Below are 25,915 nucleotides of genomic sequence, written 5' to 3'. Positions count from 1 at the left end.
AAATGAGTCTCTGATTTGTGTTCAACTGAAATGCCTTCCAAAATACAAGAGGTGCTAGTCATTCAAGTTACTTGCATCTCACCTCTAAATCTATGTATCTGAAGTTGTCAAATTACATATCAGGGCCATATGAAGCGATTAATTATTATTTGGGAAGGTTTCCACTGTGATAAATATCTTTACTGTTTTACTACTTTACTAAACCACAGAATCTTAACACGTGTATATGTATGTATATACACACATACATATTTACAGAGAGAGATGTATGTATTATCAGTATCACGATAAAGACTATCTTCCCCCAAAACAAAATATTATTTAAAATTACAGTTATTTTCATTTTTTAAACAAAATTGCTAGAAATATGTTTGGATCTTGTCAGATGGGTCTCAATTTTACATCATCACATTTTAACTTGCCTAATCAGTTGAACAGAAGTACTTTATGTAAAATGATTCTTTTAGTTGCCTTAGCTACAAATCCCTGCAGGATACTATAATTGAAATCTACTCACGTAAGTTAGGAATAATTAGGGCCCCAAATTAAGCCAAACACAAAGTTAATTCAAATAGTCAGCAGCTGTCACTTAAATGGTTACGGAGTTGTATTGTTGCTTAACATTTCTGAATGCTTTTAAATGTACTTTGTTCTTCTCATCTGTATGTAGTGTTTTAGTACAATAGAAATGGGATCAAGAAACAAAGATTCATCAGCCTTTAGATTGGAGTCACACCTATATCCAGTTTTTGTCACTAAAGGGTTTTCTACTCAATCTTTGCTCTCAGTCAATTAACAACACAGTTAAAAGAATGGAATGACAGCTCTCAAAGGCAAGCTTTCTAGTAAATAAGGCAGGATCACAGAATCCACAGTGAGTGCCATTAATGCAACAAAAGTAAAAGCTTTTAAAAGCTAACAGGGATGGTCTCTATTTGCTTAAATTCTAAAACAAAGCAAAGGATTAAAGGAGCTTCCTGTTGTAAGCAAACAAAAGGGAAAAGATAATATCTAAAGTCCATACCTGAAAAGGGGTATATGAAAGCATGCCTTTAACTATTTTGATGATTAATGCTAATGAGCGTGAACTGATAAACTAAATATAGTAAAAACTAAAAGTATTGTTGGAATATTTCAATTTTTCAGTGTTCTGATAATCGTTCTGAGCAACTGTTTGCACTTTCAAAGAGAAATTGTGATTTAAAAAAAAATATGCCTGTGGCTGTATAAGTTCTAGATATTATTTGAAAGTTGCAGAATTACCAAGATTGTTATGTATTTCAAAATAAAGTCTAATTTGAAATGTAATGATATTAAAAACTTTGAAATAAATGATCTTTTTCAGTCATCACCATTCAGCAATGTTAAGCGATATATTTTAAAGTATATCTTAAATATTCTTGCACAACAACCTGCTAAGGCAGGAAAATACTCCAATGACCTAAGGCTAAGGATTCAATTCTTCAGAAAGAAAAATGGAATGGCAGTTAAGTAGAGCTGGACAGAGACGAGCTTTACAGGCCTTAGTTTCTTGACCTGTAAATTGAAAATGTCTACGTGGTTAACTAATCTCCAGGTAGTAATTCTCAGTATATAACTCTGCAGGTCTATAAAAAAACAATGAATATTTTGACCTCTAAGACACCTATATAGAATTCTCCTTGCTTAAAACTTTCTACTCACTTTTTGTTTGGCTTTGAAAGCTGGAGAATCTATGCACTTCATGAAGAAATAAGTGTAATGAGTGCCTGTGGTATCATAAAACTAAAATAAATCATGTCAGTAACTTATCTTTATCTCTGATAGGAAAAGTAAAAGCAGATGATGTCTACTGCTAAGAAACATAAAATCTTTCATTACCTATCCTACTACAAAGCAGAAAAAAATCACTGGAGGACCTAAAGCAACTGGAGCACCTTTAAGAGCTCCCTTAGAGAACCACCTTCCATCCGAGTAGTGTCTCCATCCTCTGCCCATTCCTGGTGCTGCCATGTCAGGGCATTAATACTGAGGGGAAAATGACAATTCTTAGTTTTTGAAATATGGTGACTTTCAAAAATTAGTAAAGACAAACTTTGTCTACATGGGTTAAGACAAACATACTATACACTTTGCATTATGTGATTTTTATCATTTTACTTCAAGAATTAAAGACATTTTTAGTAAAACGCTATTAAAATTATGTTTTCATAAACTCTGGCTGGTGTAGCTCAGTGGATTGAGCGCAGGCCTGCGAACTAAAGGATCGGGGTTCGATTCCCAGTCAGGGCGCAGGCCTGGGTTGCAGCCCAGTTCCCAGCAGGTGACCCATGAGAGGCAACCATACATTGATATTTTTCTCCCTCCCTTCTTCTCTAAAGGTAAGTAAATAAAATTTTTAAAAATATTTCAAAAAATTACATTTTCATGTAACAGAATAAAAGTAGAACACATCAATGTGGAATACAAGAAAGTATCAGGGAGAAGGGTCAGGCTGCATTGTTGCTCAGGAATTCGTCAAATTCTGATAACATCAAATAAAAGGTCAATGAGAAACATACACATTAGGATTGAAAGTGTAATAAAACATAAAAGCGGTCATAAAGTTTCAAGATAGCTTAGTTCCTTTTAAAAATAAATTACAAAACTGAAAGTGCTATTATTTGTACACTTCAACTGTGTTGTTAAGGTTAGAAACAAAACTCAATTTGCAATGGTACAAATCACTGTCATGCAAAATCAAATTTTCTAGACTAAATATGTTAATAACCAAAACTCCTTTATACAGATGTCCTCTCACAGACCAGCAACCTCAGCATCACCTGGGAGCTTATTAGAAGTGCAGACTCTGGAAGGCCATCGCAGATCACCAAATCCGAACCTACATTCTAACGCGATTCCCAAGCACGTTATATGTGCATTCAATTTTACGGAGCACTGTTCTAGATAAATAAGACTAAAACATCAGGCATGACCCTCTTTAAATTTCTTCGTCTCCTGTACACATCTCTTCCTGAATCTTCCCCTCCCAGCATCGTAATATTCATTCTCCTAAAGGAGACGACTTCTCCTTGCACCAGATCCCATTTCTTTTCTTTCTGCCTGGAAAAAACTTAGGCATCTGACATTTCTACCACAAACCACCAAAACAGAAAACTATAAAAAGTACTTTCCTTCGACAACAAAACCCACTTCACCTACACCACCTGTCTCCTTCACCTGACTTACCAGATTTTGAATCTCCTGCCACCATCACCTCATCACAGGGTTCTGCCACGTGAGTCTTTTAAAATCCAACACACAGCTCTCTCCTCAGTGCCACCAGCAAAGCCCCTGTTCATCCTTTCTACTGTTTGACTAAAGGTTATGAAGTCCCTGACTCTAAACACCTTACCTCTAATCAAGGCCTGAATTTAGGCGTATTTCCCTCCTGACTTAGACTTACTACAAAGAGAGAAAGATAAGTAAAGGGAAGGGGAGAGAGAACTAATGGTTAATACTGAACACACACACTAACACACACCAATTAGACACAACGAGACGGGTACAAAGCAATAGTAAAAAGCACTCTGTTAAATAACCAGCAAAATAAATATTACTTAATCTCTTTTGCAAATTAAACCCATATACAAAACTGAACCCTTTTATCTGAATTCCTCTATTTTTCCCAGAAAATTTTAAAAAACTAATCCCTTAAAATAAACTTTATTAAATAGATGCAAAAAGAAATCATTTTAGTAGAAAAGAACACTAACACTGACAGCAGAACAGCGACATTGTCATCCGCTCTTCAATCTATATATATGGACATGACCTGTGTTCATGTCTTTCTCTTTTTTTAACTACTGTCCATTATTCACTTTTAATTTGAGAATACCCCAACTTCATCTACTTTGTTAGTTTAAATCTGATTCCTAATCAATGATTTAATATTAATCCACTACATTTTAAATTAACTGAGACCTTAACTCTCTCACCTTTAAACAAAGTTAATTCATAATGGATAAAAAACACAAATGAAAACATTTAAGAGCTACTGGAAAATGCAAGTGAATAAATATTTAACTAATCTCAAGACACAGATTTTTAACCATAAATATATAACAAAGTCTCACAAAAGAAAATAGCTATCCATCATAAAGTATGGAAAGAAAAAGGGGTAAATATAGCAATGAAGTAAAATATTGGTAACTGTGAAATTCTATTAGTGCTACTTTACAAAATCCTCTCTTGTGTTTGAAACTTTCATTAAAAAATTAAGCAATATGAATTAAAGGCAAATACTTTTTTTCATAATAGAAATGATCTAAGGATACCATCAAAGAGCTTTTAAAGGTAAGAAAAGTAAACAGAAAAAGGAAAGAGTAACAACATAAAGAGTAATAACATAAACAGAAAAATCGGCAAAGGTAGTTAACAAAAAACTCACATCAAAATTACAACTGGCCATTAAATAAATCCAAAAAATGTTTCTGTCCAAATTACAAATGTAATTTACAATCAGACACCCCTTTCAGATATGAACATGTAAATTATTTTAAGAATGTAAAGTCAATGTTTGTAAAGTGTGTAGATTGGTATTTTCATACACTGGTTATCAAAATGAACACTGGTATAACTCTTTAGAAAAACAACTTGAATCTGTCCATGTGTCTGATATAATTAATTAGAATTCCAGAATTCTAGTCTCAGGAAATAATCAGATAAAAAAGGGAAAGATCCGTAACATATTTACTTTCCATGTACTTGAAAGAAATTACCTAAGTTCAAATGGCCAACAAGTAGAGAAGGAAAATCAAATCATTTTTGACATATACATGATAAATAAAAATACAGCTATTAAAATTCATTATATATAATAGCACGATAAAATAAGCTATGATAACATAAAGTGAAAAGTACATGGAGATGAAAACCCTAACTTTGTTTTACACATCATGGTTGTATTTTATCTGTAATACCAAGTATGTGTGTTAGAAACAAAAATGAAATATGTTAATAGTTATATCGGGGTCCTAGAACTATGAACAGTTTAAAATTCTCACCTTAATTTCTCTTACTAATCCTCTCTTATGAGACTGTACTACATTCAAAATTTTAAAAGGGAAAAACTTTCAAGAAAAATAAGCCCTCAAAGCAAAAATAATGGCAGACATAAAAGTCAAAGGCAACAGAGCCCCATGCTGATAAGGAGGGATTATAGATGTTTTGCTTCCTGAAGCTCTGATACGGAATTCCCTTCTCAGCCTTACATTTTAGCCCAGAGATCCCAGGGCTGGGGCTAGGTATTCTCCTGGAATCACTTCTGTCAAGTTGACAAAAGGAGTTCAAGAAGAGGGTTGAAAGATGTCATGAGATATTCACTAATCCACATTGATGTCTAATACATGTAGACTGCACGGCTGTCATATGTCATTCTCTGTCATGCGGGAGGTGAAAAGAAAACAAAGAGGACCAGGGGGTACCAGGCATACATCTCTCTGAGGCCCTCCCTTAGTGATGCGGCAGACAAATCGTTTCTTCGAAGCACACCAGTTCGATATGAACACTCAGATGCGCTCAATCATTTACATTTCTTATTCTTTAAAAACACAACCTAAATAGATAGCTCATAAAGAGAAAATGTGTATGAATTCAAAAAGTTAAGCAAGAGATTCATTAAAATTGAAAGCACTCAATGAGTATTTAACACAAGTACCATTTACCAAAATTAGGGTGCTTTACACACTTCCTTCCTGCACTTTCATTAAGTGGCCTTTATTAAACTATGGATTCATTCAAAATATAACAATGACTGTGATAAATGCCACATATAAATATAAAATTAATATTTCAAAAATTTCCTCTCATATGGACAGGTTTATAACAGAGCTCTTTTAGCAAATTATTTTCTCACAGTAACAGATTTATTTATTAAACATTAGATCAGTCTTTTCTGTCAGAAAAGAAAGGTTTGCAAAAATTTAACAGTCAAGGGATACAATGTTATTGAGGTCTATTGGGTGACTGTTGTATATGACACACTGATTTGTAACACTTCACTACCGATCATAGGTCTATTGATGAATCAACAGAGACTGTGAATAAACAAACCTTTTTTAATGCTGAAAAAGAATCACAAGAAGGTGAAACAGAACAGAAAGTGGGAAGAAAAATGTAAGCAAAAAAACTGACAATCATGCACTGAAATTTAATCTTTAAATGAAATATGGCATATTTTGACACTGAATGTCAGTAAAGAAGATGATCAAAGTACACTCCGATTTAACTTTTTAAAAAATGCTGGTATATCCTATTGAGTCTTTTTTTTTTCAAGTTCAGTCACATTCAGAACAAGTATACCTTGCTTCCAAATCCTGGGTCTTAATACTATAAGGCATTTTGTGTTTACAAAGATAAGCATCAGCACATAACTCATAAATGGAATTAACATTTATTTTTAAAACTAAATTACATCACAACCCATACACAGATGAAAGCTGCTGTAATCAAATTATATTACACTCATATAATATAGTAAGGAATATTTAAAAGGCCCTGAGAGCAATACAGTCAGGTACTTTCTTAAGGAGTAAAATCACATTGGTCTGCACTAAAAATATTTTTAAAAATCATTAAAAAATACATTGTTTTAATAGAATGTTAATTTATATAATTTGTGACTTTAAAAAATTAGGCTGCATTTGCTACACAGTGATCACAGATATGCTGTATAATTCCTATTAATTTAATGGGAGTTGTAACTCCATTAAGTTTAGTAAGAGTCATACAACCACATCCCCACGCACCTTGCTGAAAATTTACCTCCCCGCTTTTAGATAATCAAATATACTGAAATGAACAAAAATAGTCAATTTTGCTAGACTGGGAAATCTAAAGTCCCCACAGTAAGTTAATTCAGCATTATCATAGCAATTGGCATGCAGTTACTCTCAACAAGAAAAAGAACAAGGTTATCACAATGAAAAGAGACAAATTAAAGCAAGGCTTTAGGAGTTCCAAAAATGTCACATTTCCCCTTAACAGAAAATATGTTCTCTTTTTCCAATCTGGAGACAGTTTTCCATTTTGTTTTTTTCTTTCTTAGTACACTGTCAGAAAATAGTAACAAAGTAATTCCTTTTTGAAGCCTAGAATTATACCCAAGGAGCTTTAACAGAGTCTAAAGAGCCATATGAAAAATTACAGATAGTAACTCCCTGTAAACAACTGGTTACAATTTCTGAATCATGATGCATTAAACCCTATTTTTTGGTTCACAGGCGGCACTCAGTCCGCCAAGCCACACCAGCCAGGTGTGCCCTGATTGGGATTCGAACTGGTGACCCTTTAAACCGTATTTTTTAAAAAAGCTTTTAAAAAGTTACTTTATACCACACTCACACACCCCTAATGCCTCGCCCCTTTCACCCACATTACAATACTACAGCACTTCTTAAGTGTGATGCTGAGCAACTCCAGTGTCCCTGAGAAGTTTGTCAGAAATGGGAATTCTTAGGCCCTGCCCCCGACCTTCTAGGTGATTCTGCTGGCCCTATAGTTTGAGAAGCACTGTTGTTGTTTATTTCATATCCATGGAATTTTCTCTCCATTGAGACTTTTTTCCTCCACAACTATGTTCACCACTGTCATTAGCCTATTCAGCTCCTACTGAGAGTCAGCTGAAGCATCATTACTTCCTGACACACACACACAACTACCCTTCACATCCATGCCTCTGGAAAAGCATCCTCACAGCACTTACCTCGTTACTATGACTGTTTATGGTCCCTTTTCTAGTGATTAAAACCATGACCCTCTTTCCAAGATTTATGCTATTTATGTGGTGGGTATAGAATGTATGCTCACTAGAATAAGCTGGGCATTATTCTAGGAACTTGAACACATCGATGAACCAAAAAGAAAAATAAGAAGGTCCCTATGAAGCTCACATGCCAACACACTGTGCATACTGTATATGTGTGCCAATATAAATTTTACATACTTTGTTATATGTGTTAATAAAAGAATGATGGAACTAATAAGATAAAAATATAATTCTGAATTATTTCAATACTTCCTAAGTTTAACACTGGAGAACAAATCTATTCCTTCCATTCAATTATAGACCACTCTGAGGGAAATCTTTATATGCCAAAAAATTTATATTCTAATTCCTATTTAACCCCTAGATCTACTTTTTCCTGCCACACAAAGAGAAAAGACTTCACAACCAAACATTCCTTTTCAGTAAGGTATCATTTACATAAAAGGCATTGTACATGTGCTTAAATAATCTGAAAGTAGATTAAAAACCAGCACAATACTATTTCTACAGCTATGTTCTCCAATTGTCTTGATGTATATAAAATAAACATGTATAGCTCTACCTGGAATACCTGGCATTTATACCTGGCATAATCTTTTTCTTTGAAGTAAAGATAAGCAAAAATGTAATTTGAGTTAATTGACTAAATATTTGACTAAAGAAATCCAATTACATACAGACCACATAAAAAATGGAACCTGAAATCCATATTACTGACTTTGCTGAAGAACTGCTATTCTTTGTCACTTGTCACTTGAGCAAGCCTTCCTATGTCTGACTTATACTTTCCAGGGCTCCATTATATACCATAATTTAATTCTCTAGGACACAAAAATTCAATTTACTTTCCTACTTACTGATGCATGATTCCACTGTGGGTTACTATGCTTATAAAAATCAGTCAAAAAAAATCAAAACACACCAGTTTCTCAACAAAACTGATTTTTGAAGGCCTTGAGGTTAGTTCTCTAGGAATAAAATGAATTCTAAGAAAAACTTACAAAATATTTTGAAGTCTAGTTTTTTATAATCATTTTTATTTGGAAATTCTAAACAATTTTCAAAAATACACAGGGAGAAGAGACTTAAAGAATAAATAAAATGTTCCTGTTTTTAAAAAACAAGTATATTTTAATGGGTAAGACTTGATTCTTAAATACTAATTGAAAGAGAGGAAGAAATGAGCTAATTCTAACAATTAGACCTTTATACATAAAACTTATTAAAAATGCTTAGTGATTAGTTTTATGCACACAGAACATGGCATATGTATGTTCATCTGAACACAGAACACATAAGTCCTTCTTGCAAATGTAGAAATTTACCTCTCATATGTATAGATGTAATATAAATCCAAATCATATATTACACCTTCAAAATTATACTAAGGTAAAACACAACTGTTAAGAGGAGAAAAGAAAGTTATAAAAAAGGAAGGCATGGTTCACAGCTGAATACAGTACAAAGGCTTGTTTTGATTTTAAACTTGATTAGTTACTATTACTTAAAAATCTAATGTCTGCTTTGTATTGTAAAGCCAGAGCACTGGCAAAACCAGGCTAAAATAAATGGCAGTCACAGTTCCCCAGCAAGCACTTTCCTGCCTGCTGCAGACCTCCACTGATCTGCAACACACAATCAAGCTACTCTGCCTGCTTGGCCCCAACACGTATTTGAAGTTTCCACCGCGGCACACAAGACAAGGAGCTCGGGAGCAGAAACTGTGTCCTGTGCATTTCTGAATCCTCGGCACCTGGCTCAATCCAGTCACTCAGTACAATGAGGGAGGAGGGAGGAAACTACCCAGGAAAACTTGCCTGAGTTTTTCTGCGGGGATCTACGGACTGACACAAAAGTAGCAATCATTTAAGGACAATGAAAGCATTCAATGGCTGAATCATTAAATTTATATCCCCTTTCCTGTGCTCTATCTAATGCATGATTTCGATTGGTTTTCTCCATAGGTGTTCACAGAGCATACTGCTTTCTGGCAATCTAGGTACTATCATGTCATGTAAGGCTTTTCTAAGACAAAACCACGGAACGCTGGATCAATGTCTGACAGTGTGAGCGTTAGCTGTGTACACTCCCACAACTAGCCCCTGTGTGTTTGTCCCAGGGTCTTTTCACCCGTAGGAGGGAACTGCTTCAAAAGCAATGCCCCCTGGCCCGATGTGCCAAAAATGAAATTTCTCTTAACAGCAGATATGAATCCTGACCTGATAGGTCACACTAGAAATAAAACTGCAGTATCTCCTGAAAAACTCTGTTTGCTAGCACTCTCCTGAGTTAAGCTACTGTGCCAGCAAAGTAGTCTTCATTGAAAAATTTTTCATTATGTGGACTAATGAGCCATTCGTCCACACCTGGAATCTTTCCGCAATGTATAAAATAATTCAAATATAACAGCAGGAATTCAGTTAGTTTCTCCCCCCAAACAAACCAGACACAAAATTATAGAATACACTCAGGATTTTTATAGTGATCCAAGTCAGAGATTCTCATTATTAAACTCAGTTTCTGCACACTGTTTATCATTACAGTACTCTTCATTCAGACATATTACATTTTAATGTTAGATTTCATGTATCTTTCAATTCTGATGCAAAGAGCAGTATCTTCTGGAAACAAAATATGAACATATTTGTAATTTTCATGTGTGACTTAAATACAAGTAAACATGGTGTACTTTCTGATTATAGAAATTCTGATTTTAAAATGTGCCTAAATGTGTTATTTATTTGAACTGTATTATTAAGTTATGTCAACATATTGAAAGTAGGGAACTTTGAAGACAAGGAGAGAATATAAAATTATTTTGGAACAAGCAATTCAAATACAATTCTTTTGGCAAAATTAACATGTTACCATGTTGAAGCTTATCACAAAGACATGGGAATAATAAGCTTGCTTCTATCCTACTAGATGACAGTAGACCTGTTCCTCCACCTATCATTTTAGCAATAGATAGAAATGTGATCACTTAAAAATACCTATGAAGCCAATTTTACAATTCTAAAACATTTTCTTCACAAATATTTAATTGGGGCCAAAATTATCCATTATATTTTACATGTGTTTATCAGGGATTCTGTACTCTTTACAGATCTTACAAGATTCATGTATTTTCACACTGCATACAACTACCACTATCAAGTGGCATTTGAGTTCCACAGTAACTTCTGACCTGCTCTGTAAAAAGCACCTGGAAGGATGCTATTTTCAGTTGGAAGTAATGTATTTATAAAAATAATGGATACCAGGAAATCCATATAGTAATTGACAAATTATGGCAATGAAATTTTATACTTTCATTAAGCCTCGAAAGTGTATGTAATTCTTTAAAAGTCAGATCGGTCATCAAAAAGATGTAGTACATAACATTAAAATGGAAGCACTATAAAAATGTTTTCCAGGGATGTATAAAATCTTATTTAGTAGTTTTAGAACTATGACCACACACAAGAAGCAGACAAATGCAGAGGTGAAGTGAAAGAGTTACCACAAAATATGTGGCAATTTTACTAAAATAAATTTAGTCAATAAATGTGAAATATTAAACCAAAACAAAGATTTCATTTATTTCTCTAAGGATCATTTACAATTGTATTTATAAATTTATATTAAATGTAAGTTCAGACTTCCAACACTTTCTATAATACATAGCTACCTAATGAAAATAATTCAACATTCAGAAAATCATTTTAACAACTATTTGTAAAGTCATAAAATAATACTCTCTGGCCACGTCTATATAAGTCAGATTGCATAGTTTCAGTCTCCTGGATGTGAAAAATAAACTGTAAACTGCATCTTACCTTCTGTGTTCGGTAAGAAGCTGATTATAATGATAAACCACAGACTTCGCATTCTGCAACCAGAAGACACCATTATTGATCCCTTTAAATATTTTCTTTGTATTCCTTAATGAATCTAGTTATAAATGCCCAGCTTCATCGAACCCAGCAGTCTGCATCATTGATCTTCATATCTGAAAAACAAACAAATCCATCATTTATTCTATGGTACTGGTACATTACAAAATATGCAAAAATAGTATTAACAATAATAACTCTCTTTTCATTTCCTCATTCCTTCTCTCTCCTAAGTGTATGTATTTTTAAAGTATATATTTTGATTCTATATCCAATATGGAAGCTGTGCCTATAGGCTGAATAGCTGAGCCTCACACCTCAAAAATGATCAAAACCCCGAAAATAAATATAGAGAACCAGAACACGGGAATCCACATAATAATTAAACCCCTAATGATGAATGTTCCTTTGAAAAGCTTAGAACATCAATCTAGGATAAGTCATCTGTTGTTCTAGGCCAAATATTAGCCTTTTAATTAAATTACAGTCCACCATTGAACAAGACAAGTTTTAACTGTGAGAGTCCGCAGAGTATCCATAAAACCAGTACTGTTTTTGATTCATCACTGGGAGTCTACAGATGCAAAGGGCCAAATGTATGCATTGTTCTCTGCCATTTTATATAGGAGACATTAGCATCCCTGATTTTGGAATCCACATGGGATGGGATGGGGGGTGATCTAGAACTAATCCCCAGAGGTAACAAGAGAGAACTTTAAGTTTTGGGGGAAGTCAACAGTTACACACAAATTTTTCAACCACCCCAACTTCCATAATGTTCAAGGGTTCCCTGAAATAGCTTTAATCTATAACAACTCTACAAAATTTTATAAATACATATACTTTTGTGTTTTTGTTTCTAGTAATGGTAACAGCAACATTATGTGCAATTTTATCATGTTACCTTGAAAAATAGAGAGATAATGAAACTTTGTCTACACAAGGGTGCACAAATTTAACTATGGTTGTATTTTATAATAAAATTATGGCATTTCAAAAACACCACATATCAAATTGTTATTTCTCTGATTACTACTATTCATTAAGGGAGCAGTTTAATAAAGCCTCTTAACTAATTCACTGCGAAGGTTTTCATATATTAGTTTTTCTTACAGCAAGTTATAAGTTAGTAAGATCAAACCTACATCTTTGAGTAGGTTGATCCACACCCACTGGACCAAAATAAAAACCCCATAAAATGATTATTTTATCTCCAAGACTGCATTTCTATTCAAAAAAAAACTGGGAGAGGTGGCAAAAATATAAAACCCGAGCCAAGTACAATTTTGACCAGCCCATAAGGATCCAACAAGCACACCAAAAAGAAAGTAAGTAATTAATCTGAAGCTATTATCTAGTTTTTAAATGTAAAGTTTCATAAAATCACAGATTAAACTAGCAAGATTGTTCTGTACTAAGAGCTTTATTTTACCATGCTTATAGTTCGAGATGAAACCACTTCCCCATATATGCCTCTGCAACCATTAATTAGCCTTTTTTAAAGCATTCTCTGAAATCTCTAAAGATAAGTAGGTATCATAATGAGGAAAGTCAGAACGCATATTACCCAGTTCTGAGAACACCTCAGATGCTTCTCCGTCCAAAGAAATAAAACAAAAACAAAAGAAAGGGCATGTTTCCTTCTCTGAATGCCAAAACTATAAGAAGAAGAATGATACAAGAAAATTAATGTGATGGAGACGTAAGGCACACAACCATGCAGAACTGGCCAGCCCTGTCTTTCCATTTTCTCTGAGCTCCCAAAGACCATGCAAAAGGCAAAACCAAAAGTAAAGCTGCAGTGTACTACTGCTGTGGCAAAGCTTCTGCCTTCAAACTGCAGGCTCTTTTATGGAAAAGCATAAACAGAGTAAGACAAGTTCATGGCCTGTCACATCGGAAAGTCTCACCAATGAACAATTTCTTATACTCTGTAGACTGTTCAATGACCTGATGAAGCAAGCAGCATAATTTTAATGTGTGAATGAGGTACATTCATTACTACCAGTAAAATTAAGTGAGCCTTTGGAATGCTCCTGATTCAAGCCAAGAGTTCTGACTGTCCAAGTTTTGGTTGTAATGAGTATTTTCATTTCAATGAACTAATGCATATAGGCTGCTTGCCCACATGCTCAACTCTTGAACACATTTCTGCTTTTCTGAAGCAATCCAAGATCAGTCTGTCTTCAGTCACCCGCTCTTTGAAAAGAGTCCTTGTTTGTGGGAAGAAAGGGAAGGAAGAAATCAGGGACCGATGACTGCCTTGTAGGAAACAGCTGCCAAGATAGGAAAACCTCTGCTGGTGAGGGAAAAGGCAGAGGAAACCGCACAACCAAGACCTTTTTTGTGGTCTTTGGCTCCGGGGCAGAGTATTGTATGAACCGATTTTAACTATACTGAAATTTCAACGTATTATTAATATTAAATGTGAAACACAATTTTAAAAGTATGCTCTAGTCATTTATGAGACAGCATAAGGCTGTTTGGAACAAACAGAAACAAATTCTGGAAAGTAATAAAATGATGGCTTCTCTTATGCAAATAAAGCTGAAGCCGGAAGTCTGTCCATCACGCTGTGCGCTGACTGTAAGTAAAGAGCTCAAATTTATTTTCCTCATTCTACAACTTAATCAAATAAAATGATTTCAAAAGCTCAAGTTTTAAAGGCAAGCTTGAAAACTAAGTCAAAAGATTTTACTGCTGTATTTCAAATTAAAAACAACTTTCCATTTTAAAATGTTAATGAAAACTGAAATACTTAGCAAACCACAGTCAGCTATGGACAGAATAAATAAACAATGAAATATGGTGAAACCAATCCCCAAAAAACACTGCTCTTAAATCAAACTCGAGCTAAAGAACATTCTCATTCACAGGCATTGATGCAGGTAACACTCTTCTTCCAAACTGTAAATACTTGCAAAGTGAAGTTCAGTAGAAGCTTCTCACGACACAAACCAAAACAAGAAACAAAATCAGAAAAGGGCTATTATTTTTTTAACCAAACAGAAAAGACTGAGTCCCCATATTAACCACCAATTTGTCTTTAGATTATGAAAAAACTTTTCTTCCCAAACAACTTCAGAAAGGCCCTGGGAGTGTAAAGAAAGACACAGTGCACAGATGAAACCCCTGCTAATGCTAAGGTACGGTTCACTTCTCTCTCTTTTTTAATCCTCACCCAAGAACACATTTATTGACTGTGAGAGAGGAAGGGGGAGAGGGACAGAGAGACATCAGTGTGAGAGAGAATCATCAATCAGCTGACTCCTGTACATGCCCTGACCCAGGACCCGGTGACCTAGGTGTGTGCCCTGACTGGGAATAAAACCCCCAACCGTTAGGTGTATGGGATGACACTCCAACCAGCTGAGCCACGTGGCCAGGGCACAGTTCCTTTCTTCATAAAAACAGAAACAGAACATTTCTACTTAAACTAAAACTATGATCTAAAAAATCAAAGCCACTTTTAATGTACAATATCCTCCTATATTTTATTCTTATCCTTCAAGAAGACACAAACAATTTCATCTTAATCTTATTTTTATAAACCACATGTTATTGTCTACCAAACCTATGGCTATATATATAGGATCTGGGTTTTCTATTACTCTGTCATGTAAAAAGTCAACTAAGGCATCATTACTACAAGTCAATGCATCATTACAACTAACCCTTCCAAAGGAAGACGATGCCTTCCAGGAAGATGCCTCAGCACTGGTCATATCCTCACAGTCCTCAGTGTTTTCTACACAACTTACAGTGCACAGATGTCTGTAGTCCTTCAGTCAGTAACCTGCTTATGCAAGGTTGAGCAAAAGTAGGTTTACAGTTGTGAGTATACAAAAGCTTATTTTTGTATTATTTATTAATTATTGTACATATTTTTCATACAAACCACTGTAAACCTACTTTTGCCCCATCCTGTATTTATTAGCTGCAGTAGACATCTGTGCCTTAAATTATGAGCAAAATTAGGAAAACACCACTAACAGTCATGTATTTATGTAACATTGCCAGAAATCACATTTAACCTTTTATGTAATAATGACTAGCAAAAATTTAAAAAGTTAAAACTATTTGTTAATAAGCATCACTGAAAGTAGAATATAACATGCTTCAAATTAGGAAGAGAAAAAGATAATTTAATTATCTTTTTATCTAACCTGGTTTACTAAGGTTGATACTCTATTAAGAGCAAAGCCACCATAAAGATTGACATATAAAGCTTTGTCTTTGATTTTGACTCATGGACACTGAACTGCTGTGAACAAAACACCTATAAGCATGAGGAGAACAGGGCCATCCAAGCATGAGACCTATGAAAGTCACCCCTCCTTGTTAATTATGCACTAACGCTGTGTAAAATAGAACATTAATGCTTTGGGTAAGCCTAAAATCCTATGCATTAAATGTACGCTAACACTAAATGAAAGTTAAAGGTAGCTGTAAATGAGTCTTTCTGATCTTGCATGTACTATGGAGTTATAATCATTATGGGACATATTTCACAGGCAAAAGAAAGCTACTTTTCTGCATTTCACCAAAACAAAAATAACAGAAGAGGACACCAATCCCACTCTGCCCCCATGCAATAGAAAATGAAAAATAAGTTAACTGCATTTCAATTTAGCTAAACCTCATTCAGAGTGCTCATTTTTCAGAAATATCCCAATACGGCCCTTACAGGTCAAAATTTTCTCTTCTTGCTAAGATAGAGGAAAACATCAACACCCTTGGGAGTTCACTTTCAGTAAGTTGTCTAAGTAAAACCCTTGCTATCCCTAATCAGAATGCCTTTTTTAGCTCCAGGCGTTCAAAGTTCTTAGCCTCTGAGCTTATTTTTCTTTCCCTCACAAGGACAGGGTTGGGGCTGGGAATGCTGAGAGAGATTGTAAAACCACGTGTGACCAAACCCTAGTCGCCACCCTTTCTCCGTTTCATTCCTGCAGACACTGGTATCAAGTCTAGAGTAGTTTAATTAAACTAGTTATGCTAAAGTCCCCCTTAACATTCATCCCTTTACTGAAATGTCTTCATTGTGAATGAAGTTCTCCTATGAGAGGGCTGAGTGGAGGAGAGGAGAGGAGAGTGCAGGGATGCTCCTAGTTATTATAAGTCATCTGCTCTCTGCAGTAACATCTATCTAGGAGTCACACTGAGCATGCAAGAGGTTCGTAGCTGTGGACACCAGAGGCTCCGTGCAGGGCAGTCTGCCATCCTCTTCATTAAAGTCCTTCCAGTTGAAATAATCCAAACAAGTGACTGTCATTCTCAAGCCAATATAGGGAACACTTTATGACCGAATGTAAACTTGCAAATGAAGTTTCAAAGGAAAAAAATTAAACCTACATGCCCAATGCAAAATATTACCTAATATACCCTGAAAATTTGATGGCTTCTCACTCTCTTCTACCAAAAAGAATCATCATTTAAAATATTTTGCACTCATTAAAATGATAACATACCTACAACATAGAAGTTAGTTAATTTTCTTTTTTTTAATATTAAATTTTATTTAGTTACTTTTCAAGTACATTTTTTTAATCTATTTCTCCCATCCCACCCCCCCCTGCTCGGTCTCCCCCCTCCCTCCTATCCCCCCCCAGTCCTCATCTCTGTGTCTTTCATACTTGTTCCTCAAAATCCCTTCTATTTTTAAATGGCAGTCCTCTCCAACTCTAAGGCATATTCCCCTTAACTCATCTATAGTCCAAGTTTCCCATATAATTTTTTGACTTGAAGACAAATTATGGGTGCTACAGCTAGAAATATTTCCTGAGTGTCTATTATATGTGAAATACTGTATTAGAACATACCACTAATCCTTGAGGCCAAGGTTATAGAGGTCAGAAATATGAGGTTCAGAAAGGGTAAGTAACACCACTAGCAGGTGGCAGAACTTGAATTACAATCAAGGCTAATTATAGCAGTCCCCCTTGACCCACGGAGGGACATGTTCCAAGACCCCTCAGTGGATGCCTGAAACTTGGATGGATTTCTTTTTATTTTGAAGAGTACTGAATTCTATACGTGCCATTTTTTTCTTAAACATAAAGTTTCATTTACAAATTATAAAAGCGCGTGAATGTGGTCTCTCTCTCAAAATGTCTCACTGTACTGCACACACCCTTCCTGTGATTACGTCAATGAAAGAAATGCGTTATTCAGCTGAGAACTTTTACCCAACCACTGACTTCACCTAATGCCTGAACTAATCATTGGTCAGGCAAATAGAAAAGAAAAAATCCTATGCTGTTCCTAGGATGCAGTCTTATGTTTGGCTCACTGCATTGTCAGCAGCCACTCCCTGAATCGATATTCAGATTCCCTCTTGATCTATATATAACAACTAAATTAAAAAATAATGGCCCAGGATTTGTTTGTATACATTAGATCATCAGTATGAGCATCAGAAGTTTCTTAGAAATAATGAAATAATCTCAGTAAACTATATCAAAGGATCTTAAAATAAATATGAAAAAATTTAAAATATAGAGTAAGAAGTTGAAGAAATTTTAAGTATATAGCACATTGCCTTTTGTAATCAATCAATGGTACAATTCATTTGCAACCCATGTCAATATATAAATAATGTCATCTAAACTTGCAATTCTAGCCCTGGTCAGGCAGCACAGTTGGTTGGAGCTTCATCCTGACACCCCAAGGTTTTCTGGTCAGGTATGTATGAGAATCAAACAATGTTGGCGTCAGTAAATAAAGCAACAAATTTATGTTTCTCTCTCTCTCTCTCTTCCCCTTTCCTCTTTTTCTCTAAAAAGCAATAAAATAAAATTTTATAATAAATAAACTTGCAATTTCAACTTCTAAAATACAGCAGATAATAATTAACACTACTTGTGTAATTGCATAATGTCAGGTTAAGTCAATGAGTAAGTAGTGATTACAATCTAGATACTTTTTGATACTGAGTTCTGATGAGTGTTGCTTGTTTTCCCCTTATATATTAACTGGTCCTGTGTTAGGTTCTAAAGGATTATAAAACCAATTAAGATATGATTGGCACCTTCAAAAAGTTAATAATCTAAGAATTAAATACCCAAGGAAATGACTAAAACCCAAAGTATCAATTAGTAACTGCTACACTCCCCAAAACTTAACAGTCATAAATGTATTTGGTACCAAATTTTGGTACCAAAATAATAAGAGAAGCGACATAAAAATAGTTTCTGGACCTGTGTTTCCCATGAAATGTGTTCCTACATCAACCAGTAGCACCTTGATGAAAAAGGCCAGAGACTGAGGTCAAGAAGCACACCAGAATACTGGGCTTAGTCAGCCACTGCGAGGGCTGAACACACAGACATCTATGTCTCAAGTTCAACGACTATATATGAGCAGAGAAGTGTACAGTAAATTTACTATTCCATTATTTCCCAATTATCCTAATTTTAGGTTTTTGCTCCTGATTCCATCTTAAGTAATCTTGAGGAAGATTTTCAGGGGCTACTGAAATATATCTCACTATAAGCTTATCTCATCTAGCAATTATTCTAGTAATTCCATTTTTAAAATTACATCTAAAGAAGTTGCTAATTCCAAAAACGTTTTTTGAAACCTACTTACAATGTATTACATTAGTAGCCATAACAGAATAACCTGAGAGTTATGCAGCTCACATATTTCACACTCCGCCTTGTGAAAAAACTACACATGATCAAAAGCAATATGACATCCAGATCTTCTTCCAAAAGGAGCCAATTCCTGTGCTCTAGCCCGGGTTAATCTCCATCAAACCCTATGTTCCATACCATATACATACACTTGGGCTACTCTGCATCAAGGCCTAGGTTCCATACCATATACATGCATATACCTACATCTACAAGCAAAACAGCATTTTACTGAGTTGTAGAGGAGAGGAATGTATCAATTATTTCTGAAAATTAACGTAACAGCATTAGAAATAAAGCTGTTGTCTTAGTCAATGAACAGAACAGACTCTACTTCCACTGTTACTCTGAGAGTCTATGTGGTTGCTGTGGCTGATTTCTATAAAGAGCATTAGGAGGCTCTGATGGGAAGAGAAATATTCATGCACACAACTATAAGAAACAGTAATAAACTCAGTCATTTTGAATGGTTATTAAAAACAAAAAATTAAAAATAAAACTTCACTTCATTAAAAATTAAAATATATCAAGTTTTTCATGTTACTGCTTTTTAACTATTCGATCCTGGAATAGAAGAGGTATGAGGATTTTAGAAAATGGGTTTTCAAGTTTAAAATATAATTTTATAACCTCTATTAAAATTTCAAATAACATTAATGTAGTAATAAAACAGTGGTGTTTAATAAATAAAAAGGCTATTAAAAAGCTGAGAAAAACTCACTAAAAATTTGAATTACTTGCCAAGACTCTTTTACTTGGTAAAAGACTAACATATTTCTTGCAATATTTCAACAATATTTAAAAATTTTCCAGTTCAGAAAACTGAGGAAATACATGCCCTGTTGCAATTCCACATACAAATAAAAGCAAAAAAAAACCTACACTTAGCAACTACCAACAGTAACTAGTGACTCTTCAAATCACTTAAGCTAAAATCTGTAGTATTCCATTATGTTTGGAAAGATTAAAAACAAGGAAATATGTAGACTGATACTATACAGCAAGGATCAGTGAACCTTTTCTACAAAGAACCAGATAGTAAATATTTTAGCCTTTAAGGACCATGGAGTCTCGGTCACAACTATACAACTCCACCGTTGCAGCACAAAACTGGCATAGACAATGGGCAATGAACGAGCACGGCTGGGTGCCAATAAACCTCACTACCCAGCCAGCCAACCAGCCCCCGTTTGCCAAAGTCGGCTATAGATGAACAGGCACAAGATAAAGGAAACTGACTGCAGTTCAGTCAAGTAATGAACTGACCAGCAACTATCAACGTCTGCCAAAATAATCAAACCAACTTTAGTCTGTTATTTTAAGAAATTAATTTAAATGTTAATGTAAAGGTAAATTAACCATGCTGAAATGAGAAAAATAAAACAAAGCAGCATTATTCTGACCAAAACAAATTAGTGTTTCAGTCTGTGTGTAACAGACCCATGCGCGGAGCTTACGGTGTTGGGGAGAAACTCCAGAAAAGAAAACAAAGGACATCACCACAGTAACCTATCTTACTACTTTGTTTGGCAGGAAAGAATGTAAAACCAATCAAAACAGTCAGTAATGGGAGACTGAGAAGTAATGAGGTTTGGACAAGACTCCCTGAGGCCTTCTAGCATTAGTATGATGGTGTCAAATAGCTGTTGGTAAAAGTGACTTCAAACTCCTGAAATTTCTGTCACCACTGCTACTCACCCATACGAAACACTGGATATATCCCAGTTCCACGTTGCATTCAACAGGAAACTGCTGAATTCTAATTTGTTGAATTGCTCTATAAATCTAAAAACTCTACAAGGCCAAAATCACCAACCTTACTCCGAAAAGTTATGAAGTCACAGTAAATGCACACATTTCTCTAAGAGCAGAAGTATTTCTACAGCTTTCCAATTCCTTATATGTAAGCTCTCCCCAATCACAATACTGTTACTATTACAACAAGTATTTTTATTGTCTACAATCTGATTCTTAAAACTGAACAGTCAGGCTGTAACCATGTAACACTTCTAAGCTACAATTAACAGTTATCACATTAAAACACATGAAGGATAAACTTTTCTATCAATTTTACATATAAGACAAAAGAGTGGAGAAGGTTACAAATTTTTAATAAGAGCATTATATTATGGTAGTAATCTAGGTGTTTTACTAAAGTAGAGTGGATTACAGTAAATGAAATTTTAAAATGTCCTTTCCATTTTACAGATAACACAAAATGACTTTTTTCATGTCTTTAGTGATAAGGATAAATTTGCCACACATTTAAATGGTGCCTTCACACTCCCACCCCACCCCCAGCTCATGAATTAATAATTCAGTGACATTAATACAAGATAAATGATAAAAAGGTTAAGGCACATGGGCCAGCCATAATATACACATCCTTCTTTCAGCACAATTAATATTTCTCTGCCAATTATAGCTAAAACTTTTTAACGGTTGTGTTTTTATAATCTAAGGAGCAGCTTATGCACACACAATTTCACACAATTCGGGCTTAATAACTCTCCTGCTGGTACCAAACAATCATTCTAGGGGATTAAAGTGCAACATTTGTTAACATTAATAATGTTTTTATAGTCCTGTGTATTAAAGAAGCCTCTACTCTGTTATTAGTCCCCTAAAAACCCTTCTAGACCAATATACTGATTAGGTATAAATTATACATATATTCTTCAACTGGTGACTCACAATAACAATGAAATACATTAGGTTAAAATGGTAAAAGAAAAAAGTCACATTCACTATAAAGTAACGGATTTTCCTTGAACCATGCTTACAAAATGTGTACAAGAGTGCGTGCCGAGGTATATAATACAGTACATAAGTGAAATTAGCTCAGTCTCTAGTAGTTTTTAAAACCAAAAATCCTCTGGAGCATTATTTATTGTAAGTTTGGGTAACATACAGCTCTGTTAATATAAAAGGTACTTCATTTTAAAGTGGTATAAATTCTCTGTGTTTTATTGACTCTTTCTCTGAAATGTCTTAATACCCCTCATTCCTTTCATTCCCTCTGCCCTAACCTCTCTAAAACTTCTGCAAAAATCTCACAGCTGATTTCTCACCCTCCATTCAGTTCGCCAACCTCCATTATACTAATCTTCCTAATTTCACCCTAAACCATAAAAATGTGTAAAATTGGAACCAATCCTAGAGATCACTTTATATATAAGACAAAGAAAACACTTGAGGTTTTGAGTTGAAAAAGGTAGGTATCCAAACTGCTGATTTTAAAATTTTCCCGTAAGTGCATATATCATTATCTCACCATAATTATCACAACAAATTTGATACTGATATTTTAAAAATAGGGGAATTACAACGAGGGCTGGGGGAGGTGGTGGTAAATGGGAAAAGTTTTAAAAAGTGTCAAAAAGTAAAACTGGGGAAAAAACCAAATAGATCTAACTTCAAAAATATTTAATCCAACCCTCTGATTCGGTCAAACTTATTTGCTCAGTAATTCTGAATACGTCTTTCAAAGTAATTTTTAATCCAAATTGTTTTTACCCATATGGAAAGCATTTCTTTCCTTTCCACCCATCAAGAGACTGGATGGGTTTGAAAGTCACCCAGGCCACAAAGCCAACCTGACCCCCTCCAGGGAGGGGGTCACCCTCGCCCTCTGCAGATTCCTATGGTCATTACCTGTATCATCGTCTGTATGAGAGTTGTTACTGGGTTATCTTATGGCTCCTGATCAACTAAGCTTTTAAACTATTTTTAATGTCTTTTAAAAGTATTTTATTATTGCTCAATTATGTCAAAGTTTTCAATACTTTTCGTTCTCCAACATACATCTTTTCAATCCATACCAAAAAAATTTCCAGGATACATACTTTGTTCAAGGCACTAAGGCTGGTCTTACAAGCAAAACAATGATGCAGGAGATAAGGAAATAAGCCATGGGTATGAATAACTTTACAAATTAATGTGATTAATAGAGTACATGCCCCATGTGGACTGTGACTTTGGCTCTTGGCTTCAATCTCGATTCTGGTAAGTAGTGTAATCTCCTGGCGATTCATACAGTGAATATACAATTAAGTCAACCAAAGTTCTGGAAAATTATTATAACTTTTAATAGATTCCTTGTTTATTTCACAGACTTTAGAATGACCATCTTTATTTCCCGTTCTTTCACTTTAAATATTGAGGTCATTTAATTTGGGGTCCATAAGGGGCTTACCTCCTCCACCTTTGTATCTTTCTTGGCACACTTACGCTATTCCTTCTGCCTGGAATCCCATCTGCCACTTGTTCCTTGGCCAACTACAATTCCTCTTCCAAAACTCAGTTTAGGTCCTTCACTTGACCATCTATCTCGCTCCCTCCTTTCTCTAACTCTCCACCACACACACTGCCATTGTTCCAAAGCACAGTGTGCCTACCACTATCAAAAAGTGTTGGAAGTATTACTTTCAAATTATCTCTAGATAACTGAAAATGGAGCCCATGGCTTTCATATCTATGAACTTCACACCAGGCACCTTTGCTGACAAAAAGCATATAAGAAATGTTTTTGACAAAAAAAGGAAGGTAGTTACATAGAAAGAAGAGAGGGAGAAGGGGGTGAATGAATAATAAACTGAACTATTAGAAGTAATAAACATGAATAGTGGAAAGGATAAGGAAAGTAAATGGATTTTAGAAACTAAATTCATAACTTTTTAAAACTTAAACATAAATTTTTAAAACTGGAAACAAACTTAGAGATTTTCTAAAACAGAATTTCCAAGGTTTCCCCGCCCATTTGGAACTAATTTTTTAATTAAATGTTTCATTGAATATTGAGGATTGCCATTGTAAAACATGAAATGGAAATGGATGTTTTTCAAAAAGTTTACCATTTTGGCATAAAAAATCTTATGATTTTTATCACTTTTGGAAGTCAAATAAACTATGGACAAGGTGAGCTTCAAACACCACTGAGCCTCCACTAGTTAGTGGGGAAACTGGACCTGCAACTCAGACCCAACCAAATGCCTGTGGAATAATCTCTTGACAGAGGCTGGCTTCAAAATACTTGAAAATGTAACAGTGCCTAAAAAAACAATTTATGACTTAAAATACTGAAAATAATCTAAAACTTTAAAAATTATTAAAGACTATACTTTCAGGGATCATTTCTATAGTTCATTAAAATTATTACAAAACATGGATTTACATATAACTATAAACCTGAGAAGTTTGCTCTTAAATAAAAACAATTGGAAAAATAAATTTGACATTTATTTTCAACGTACGCTGAAAGTGCAAGATTTTTTTTATTTTTATTGAACTTATGGGGGTGACATTGGTTAATAAAATTATATAGATTTCAGCTGTACAATTCTAAAATCCATCATCTGTACAATGTATTATGTGTTTATCACTGCAAAAAATATGGCCAATGTAGGCTTCCACCATCTACACATCTTCCTAGTAATATTCTGAATTTGTGAAAATGCTATAATTCAATGGTGTAATTCCTCATAAAAGTGAAAATTTTTAAATAGAGGGCAACATACAGGCACAACACACTTTTGTCAGGATTCAGAATAAAGAATAAAAAGTGTTAAAATCCACACTAATTTTCTCCTCCAAAATCATAGGACTGGCATTAGCATGCCAATGTCAATCTCGAACTTAGGTCTCAACTCTATTCCAAAAAGCCGGACATTTCACACTGGGGACTAAGCTTTGGCTATCTGAGATTCCTATAATGCATGCAGCACTCACAGTTTTGTTCTGTGGGGTTATTTTGGGAGTTTTTTGGTATTTATAACTTAACCATGGCTACTTCTCAAACCTAACTCCACTTTTCTTAAGACTAGCATTTGTGATTTATCAACTTTAATACATAAGTTTAACAATGTTGACGATAAAACTAAACAGCTTGCTTACAGAAAGATATCTGATGTTAAATACAAAATCTAACAGGTTTTAATAATTAGACTCTGTAAATGGTACTATATATACATGCCTGTCCTAATTTTGGAAGACAGGCTTCTCACATAACACTTGTCAGACTAAATACAAAGAAACTGTTCTGGCATTTCACTAAATTAAAATCTTAAATGTATAGATTTAGATTTTATTAATACTTTACATCAAACCACAGTTACAATTCGGTTTCATACAATGCAATTTATAGTAGTCCTCTGCTGTGAATGCAACAACATAGGTTAATCTCAACAATGAGATTTTAATCAGATTTTATTTAGTATGTCACTAAAAGATATTTTGGAAGGCAAACCACCCTCACCTCCCCAAGAAAACTATCACTTCATAATTAAAAGGTAAAGATAATGCACCTGTGATCTCTAAGTACCATTGACGAAGGGCTCCTTACATACCAGAAAATGTCGATGTTAAAATTTGGGCCACTTTTGCTAACAGTTTATATGAGACATCAAATGCTATTCTTATACTATGTATTTGTGAAAATCTTTTGTTGAAAAATTTCTTTACCTATCTTATCTTATAACTATTAAAAATGTCTTTTCAAACATTTCAATTATATTTTTATGGCTTCCTTAACCAACCAAAATAAAACCCATACTACAGTGTCAACAACCACATTTAGTTAACCTCCCTTTATTTTGTATTGATTACCTTATGCCGGTCTATGC

General features: G+C 34.5%; 1 protein-coding gene across 16 annotated transcripts in view; it reads right to left on the bottom strand.

Moving 5' to 3' along the window:
- ADGRL2 (adhesion G protein-coupled receptor L2) overlaps positions 1 to 25,915 on the bottom strand; it is a 214,258-nt gene that overhangs the window by 135,095 nt on the left and 53,248 nt on the right. For all 16 annotated transcript variants that reach the window (XM_053655401.1, XM_053655402.1, XM_037164168.2 and 13 more), the window contains exon 2: positions 11,605 to 11,777. In XM_053655401.1, coding sequence (XP_053511376.1) covers positions 11,605 to 11,677 — 73 coding nt within the window. In that variant the 5' untranslated portion in view covers positions 11,678 to 11,777. The remainder of the gene's footprint in view (positions 1 to 11,604; positions 11,778 to 25,915) is intronic.

Source organism: Artibeus jamaicensis, unplaced genomic scaffold (assembly GCF_021234435.1).
Source record: "Artibeus jamaicensis isolate MK-2021 breed Jamaican fruit bat unplaced genomic scaffold, CSHL_Jam_final scaffold_1019, whole genome shotgun sequence".
Lineage (NCBI taxonomy): Eukaryota > Metazoa > Chordata > Mammalia > Chiroptera > Phyllostomidae > Artibeus > Artibeus jamaicensis.
This window is presented reverse-complemented; position numbering and strand designations above follow the sequence as displayed.